A 7,563-nucleotide genomic window follows, 5' to 3' on the forward strand; every position below is an offset into this window, starting at 1 on the left:
AACTATAAAAAATTTAATTCTAATTTAATTATTAAATATTTTGACCCATTTAAAACTCAAAGGTACTATTTTAAAGTATTTTAAAATATTTATCTATAAAATTATTTATTTATTATCTTAGTGACAAACTCTAAAAAGTGTTGTATTTATAAATTTTGTTTTTATAAAAATATGTATTTTATTATAAATTTTGTTATAAATTTTGTTTCAAACTCTAATATGTATTTTTTATGTTAAAATTTCAGCCCCATCAAAAATATTTTTAAAGCTCCCCCATGGATTGTTGGATATGCTTTCATTAATGCAGATGTTTTATCATATCAGTATAACATTTGACTCAGTTATCTGTTATGTTAAAATTCTTACAAAAACAAGCATCAAATCATCAAATCGTAGTGTAAAACTTTGATATTCTGTTAGCACATAGCAATAAACTCATAATTGATACCATTGGCTTAACCTTTGAAATGGTAATGGATAAAATACACATTACTACATTAGCATAACAGGTTTGACGCATAATATGGGCGGCAATCGTCTCTTCATATCATACTACTTACCTATGAATTTGTGATCGGATTAAACTTCTCTAAAATAAAAAAGTGAGAGTTTAATCATCCTTAAATCAAGATAGTAAAACTCACCCATAATAGAAGTCACAAATTCAATGGTGATTAATTTCTTTATACTTCACATTTTCCTCACTTTAGAGGATCCTTCTAAAAGGTGATCAATTCCCTCATAGGACGCTAAAATAGTAAATGGGCTAAAATAAATGAACAATTCTGAATGAACATGAACTTTACAAACATGACCGTACAATTAAGCAGTGAACTTTAATATAATAAGCTAATTACTATATGAATGCTTGTTATCTAATCTTCAATGACTCTGAAGGGTATGCGAGAAACCAAGCTCCAGTATTCCCCAGTATCATTCTCACAGCAAACTTTTAACAATGGACATGCTCTAATGGTAATATGAGAAAGGGAATGAACAAGTGTTTCTAAAGGTAGAGATGCAAGCTTATGACAAGCTTTAATCTTGAGAATCTTGAGAGATACCATGTACTGAATTCCAGTGTGATCTAGAGAAGTGAGACTAGGAAGTCCGCTGATGTGAAGGGAGGTGAGTGATGTCATTGCCTGAAGACCCCATGCAGCCTCAGGTAAGAGCTTAGCACAGTTGCTGATAGAAAGCGACTCGAGTTTCGGAGCAGGCAATCCTCCTTCAGGAAATGAAACTAGTTTGGAGCAGTCCTTCAGTTTCAATTTCCGAAGATACGGGAGACTATTTTGAGCAGAAGAAATCACATCAAGAATGCCACAGTCATGTACACGAAGATCTTCAAGATTGTTGAAGAGGGACAATGGAAATGAGACGAGAGAATCACAGCAACGCTGCAAGTGTAATCGCTCAAGAGCAAGGTAGTTTTGGGACACCTGCATCACACTTGGAGGATGGAATAGCTGTAAATTTCTGCATTCATAGATCTCAAGTGATCTAAGACTACTTGGTAGGCCTTCTCTGGAGATGTTGACCAAAGATGAACAATTACTTATGGTCATGGCTTCCAGACATTCATTTCCCTGCATCATTTCCTCAGACAATGAAATCAATGCATCGCAATTAATGAGCTCGAATTCTCTCAATTTGGGAACCCGTGACGATGAGTTTGTGAGAGCTTGGCATGCAGTGATCACTAATTTATTTAAGAGAGGAAGTTGATCTGGTAATTGTCCAGTCAATTTCGGACAACTCTTTATATGAAGCTCTTGAAGCAAAGGGAATCCTGCACGCTGATCAAGATTGTTTGCTGACCACTCTTCCCAATTTGGCATGTCCTCGAACTTCATTACTTTCAAGGATTTGAATGGCTCATTTCCATTGCCATAGAACTCAAGACCAACCTTTGGTAGACCTTTCATCCTTTCGATATATAGTTCTGCGAGGGAAGGAAGTTGTCCAAGCGATGGCAATGACGAGCAATTCTCGCAGTCTGCAAGATGTAGAGACACCATGCTAGAGAATGCAGAGCTCTCCAGCCAATTTGGCAACTTACTTCCACCAAAATTCTGAATCTTCAGCCTTTTCACATTCTGATGTGGCTCTAACTTGTTGAGTATATCAGCTTCACTTTGTAAAGTATGATTTGTAGTTGTCCATTTGAATTCTAGCTCATGAAGATATTTCTTGCTCTTCAAGCTGGCATTGGAAGCTTCTCTTGCATCAGCTACATTCTGCAAGTTTGCAATTAACAATGCTCCATGAAGTTCCGACAGCTCCCCCAATTCACTAATTTTAGATCCCCTGCTGCCACTCACAACAAAATTAGTCAACACTTGAAGGGATTTTAGTCTACCGAACTTTTCCGGCATCTCAGTTACACTGCATCCACTAATGTCAAGATGACGCAAATTAACAAGCCTGAACATGTTTGCCGGTAACTTGTTGAGACGATGACAGCCAGACAAAAGCAATATCTCCAAGTTATACAGAGTGCTGACAGAATCAGGAAGATGGTCAATTTCAGTGTAGGCAAGATTCAAGTACCGTAGATGCATCAAGTTTCCAACTGAATTTGGCAATTTGGTAATTGGATAGTATGACAGAGAGAGCACACGTAGGCGCTTCAATTTCGGTAACAGAACTGAAACCATACTGGTAATCGAAGACGTGCCGCCAAAGGGTGAGAATTTGAATGGTAAGAAAGTCCTAAGCTGCTGAAATTCAGAGAAGGACTCAAATTTTTCAGGGGCATCATATATGCCTTGAAAATATGATAAATGACGAGCCAAACTTGTAGTTTTGCTTGGATTACCATCCTCTAGCTTGTAACAAAAATCTCCTGCCACATACTGTGCCAAGTCATTGATAAGATCATGCATCACAAAGCGCAACTCGTGGTGAGTGGTCTGATGAAAGAATGACCTCGATAGTAGCTCTCGGAAGCATTCATCGCCTACATCTTCCATTCGCTTCTCCGGTTTTGGTCGTGGCAGAATGCCTTCAGCCATCCATAAATAGATCAAGTCCCATTTTTTGATTTCATAGCCTTTCGGGAAGATGGAGCAATAAGTAAAGCATCGCTTCAACTGCGACGGAAGATGACTATAACTCAATCTCAAAGCAGGAAGTATGCTATTTCTGGCACTTGGTAACTCCCATATCTGACTATTGGATATTCTTTTCCATTCCTCGACATCATCATTAGAACGCAGAAGACTCCCCAATACTTTTACAGCTAGAGGGAGGCCATTGCATTTTTTCAATATTTTCTGGCCAATTTCTGCTAATACAGGACTCTCATCTGGGTTCCCACACTTGAAAGCATGAGTTGAGAACAACTTCCAAGCATCATCACGCGATAGAGGGGATAGAGAATAAGTTAAATCAGCACGAATTGCCATTGCAACGGTTTGACTGCGTGTGGTGACAATAATTCTACTTTCCCAGCTTCCTAATAAAAAAGGCATTTGAAAGATGTCCCAATCAAGAAAGTTTTCATTCCAAAACCCATCCAAAACAAGTAGAAACTTTTGTCCTGATAATCTCTTTTTGAGCTTGATTTGGAGTAGATTCAAGTCTATGATGTTTGAATGCGACAAAGTTAAGGAATGAAAAACTTTCTTGGTTATTTCAGACACATCAGATGTCTCCGAAACAGAGGCCCATGATCTTAACTGAAAATGGTTCCTCACCCTTATGTCATTGTATAAAACCTGAGCAAGAGTGGTCTTTCCTACCCCTCCCATCCCAACAATTGCAGTCACAGGCACCCCTTCTCCATTCGATTCTCCCGAAAGCAGAAAATCGATAATCTTCTCTTTATCATCATTCCTACCATAAACTCTAGTTTCATCCACCAAAGAAGTCGTAGCAGAAACTAATGAAAGTGATCTAGTACCTACACCACCTTCCTTAAGACCAAGAAGATCTTTATGCTCTATTATAGACTTCAACCTCTCAACAATCCTCTCAACTTTCGATTTAACTCTTTCAGCAAAAGGATTGAGAGAAGCAGCATAATCTCTTACCTGATCCAAGGTGGTGTGAAAACCAGAATCCATCTTGTCTAGCAAGGCTTTGGTGGCAATCTCATCCAAGATATCATCAGCATCATAAGCAGCATTTCTGAGCCTATCAACCCAATCCTTCACCAAAGGATCAATGAACTGTTTCTCCTCGGCATCACTAAGCACCGAAGTGACTGACAGCAATAGCATCTTCAACTTCTCTAGGAGTGCCTCATCAAGATGGTTGCCCCGGAAGAACTCTATGAGCTCATGGCGAGCTATTCTATCCAACAGCACTTGCAGGAAGGCAGAGACAAATGAACCAAGCATATCAACCATGTTGCTGCGAATATCCTGAAACAAATTGAAAACTGAATAAGGGAAAGGAATGTAATGGTTATTGCTTGATTTCTGGTGTTCAGAACTCCTTGCTGTTTTGAGAAATAGAGAGGATAAAGGCTTGTGTGCTTGGAGACTAGAGTAGTTGACTGGGGCTTTGAGACAGTTGACTAAGAACTTTCTTATTAGTTGCAATGAAAGAAGCAGATTAATTATAAATGCATTCTGGTCTTCTGGAATCTGGACCCACCTTGTTTGGTTATGGAAATGATTCTTTCATAGATATAATTCTTTTACACTCATTTCTCAGTTTTTTTAAAAGAAAAAATGAATACCGGGTCATGGGCCAAACATAATATAGTAACAGGATTTTTCATCAAGTTTATGGCCTTCAATGCAACTAAACCCTATAGATTCGTTTTGTAAACAAACTAACACCAAAATTATAGAACTAATTTATGGAATGTACTTATATTTCTTGCAGGCATAGCAATTAACATTTTTCAAATATTCCAGCCTAGGTTTTCTAAATTCTAACCACAGATTGAGGAAGCAGAAAATAATCCTGCAGATACAATTCAACTGAAATTTTGTAAGTTTACAAATTTTCACAACTTTGACAAATATTTATAAACAGAAGGTGGGTACAAATTTTCACATGTTGAACTAACATGTTAAGGAAATCCACCTCATTTCTGACTTCTGATTGAGTGAAGTCTATTACCCTAAATAATACAAATCGAATCAGATGACCCAGAACCAAGCTATTACAGACCCAGCAGCCAGACCAATAACTAAGAACAATACACTCACAATCCCTGCAGTTTCTGCATGCTGCAACTTTACCATTTTAGGAGCCAAGATCATCAACACACTGGTCAGGTAACCATTGGTAAGACCTAACAGGCTAGTCAGTATCGTCACTGGGATCTCAGTCCGGAAGAACTTTGGACCATGCAAGCACCCTAGGAAGAGAGGGAAGAACAACAATCTCACTATGCAACTAACTACCGCAATGTTTCCATTTTCTAGAAGGTACAAAGAAGTCAGAGACTTGCCAACAAGATCAAACACATTGTAGCAAGTAATGAGGAGAATGGGATACCAATCCTTGATAAGCTGAGAGTGCACATCCTCTGTTATGTAACCAGGAAAAATTGCAAGAGTCACGACATATATGAGAACAATGCCGAATCCATACCACTTGATTCTTCCAACAACATCCCATACAGTTGACCTCCACACAGATCCGGTCAACTGAACGCTGTCTTCATCCCTGGTGACAGTCTGCATCTTAAGCTCCTTGTAGTACTGCATAACAGGAAGCTTGTCAACCACGTTGTAGAAAACCATGCATACGAACACGACCACAATCGATACAGAAAAGTAGAGATTCGCACTCTTTCGTAGACCAGAGGCATCTTGTGAGTAAACAGCCTTCGTGAAAATCCTCAGGACAGAAACAAGTACCCCTGTTTGCATACATAACCCCATTCAATCAAAGGGAACAAATCAATGATTCCACACATATTATTTAATATATTTAGCATATAACCCTAGATCCAGAATATTAATATGCTTCAGATCCCGGGGCCAAGACACTGAAAAGAGAACCAACATAAAATAAGAGCTATGATCATACCAAGCACCATTTCATCGGTTCAATTATTTTATATTCCCTCATAATTAATATGAACATAAATCCTTAGGCAAATAAGATACCAAAGACCCAAGCATCTAGTCAACTCTATCATAAAAAATGCAAATGCATCAATGATCATCACATCAGAATAACAAAACACTATTTCTCTCGATGAACATATCACACGCAAAGCAAACAATGCATCTATGATCCACCAAAAGAACATTAGTAGTACCAGTACTAACACTAAAAAGCTTCAACCCTTTTACAAAATCACAAAAACCCCATATGAAAAAAAAAAATAAATAGTAACCATCAAGTCAAAATAGAAGCTAAGAGCTTACCGGAACCAGCAGTGCCAGCAATGACAGCTTGCATATACCTCTCCGGCAGCTCACCGGCGGAGCCAACAATGGACCCCTGAACCAACGCATCCGCCACACCGGAAAGCCCGACAGCCCCAACCGTAACGTAAAACCCGGCATATACCCCGACCCGACCCTTAACATAGAAGGCGTCAAGAAGAGGAACAACGAGCAAGGAAACAACGAAGAGAGCCAAACCGACGGTGATTCTGACGAATGCGTTGGACTTGTGGCTGTAGAGGATGATGACGAAGAGCCCGACGAGGCCGACGAGCATGTAGACGACGGCAAAGACTCGGTCAACGCTGGCATCGGGGTAGAGGTAGGAGAAGTAATCAACGGCTGTGATGAATGCGTTCCATGGAAGGAGGTAACCGAATCCGAGGGAGAAGTAGATGATGTATGCCAGGTGGTAATCGTCTTTCGGTGGAGATTTTGCGGTGATGATGGTGGTTCGCGGTGGGTCGTAGAGGAGGAGGGTGGAGGATTCTGATTCTGGATCGTGGTTTGATTCTTCTCCGGTGAAACCCATTTTCTTGGGTTGGGTTGGGTTGGGTTTGGTTGGGATAGAGGGGTTTTTAATCAGAGAGAGAAAAATGCTACTTTTTTTCTTCGGCGTCCAAAACGGAGGGTCGTTTTCAGTATTCAAGTATACGACATGACATGACTTCCATTTTCAACTCTTTTTTTAATATATTTGGTGGCATATTTGGTGACAGATGCAGTTAATATCACATGAAATTATCAACTACTTCAGTTATCAATTTTACGTTGATTGCACATAAGTTTTCATCATATTTTTATAGTGACGGATTATTATTTAAATGAATATGAATATGAAAGCCTTGATAGCTCTATAAACTATAAAGTACAGATATTTTATTAAATTGTGGTGTCTGTATGTCAGATATATTTTGGACACAAATATTCATTTAATATAGGTGTCTTCTATGTTTAATAATGTTTTAATAAAAAATAAAAAAATTCTTTTTTCAAATACACTTAGATATATTTCGATTTGTCTACTCCCACAATTTTAAAAAACACAAAAAATTACCATGTTAAAATATATCACTTATTTTGTTTTCATATCAAAATTTTTTTGCCATATTTAAATATCATATATTTCATAAATTTTATAATAAAAATTTGAGTAAAGTTATTATGTACAATTCTTATTTCAATCTATCTGACTATACAC

General features: G+C 38.2%; 2 protein-coding genes across 2 annotated transcripts; both read right to left on the reverse strand.

Moving 5' to 3' along the window:
- Window positions 876-4,355, reverse strand: LOC107632531 (putative disease resistance RPP13-like protein 1). The gene has a single exon (XM_016336205.1). It carries the CDS (start codon window positions 4,353-4,355, stop codon window positions 876-878), a length of 3,480 nt encoding a protein of 1,159 aa, XP_016191691.1.
- LOC107629662 (equilibrative nucleotide transporter 1) lies at window positions 4,900-6,982 on the reverse strand. Its single transcript, XM_016332500.2, has 2 exons — window positions 6,342-6,982; window positions 4,900-5,827 (listed from the first exon to the last, which is right to left on the reverse strand). The coding sequence occupies exons 1-2, from the start codon at window positions 6,892-6,894 to the stop codon at window positions 5,100-5,102; spliced, it is 1,281 nt and encodes a 426-aa protein (XP_016187986.1). The 5' UTR covers window positions 6,895-6,982; the 3' UTR covers window positions 4,900-5,099.

Source organism: Arachis ipaensis, chromosome B03 (genome assembly GCF_000816755.2).
Source record: "Arachis ipaensis cultivar K30076 chromosome B03, Araip1.1, whole genome shotgun sequence".
Lineage (NCBI taxonomy): Eukaryota > Viridiplantae > Streptophyta > Magnoliopsida > Fabales > Fabaceae > Arachis > Arachis ipaensis.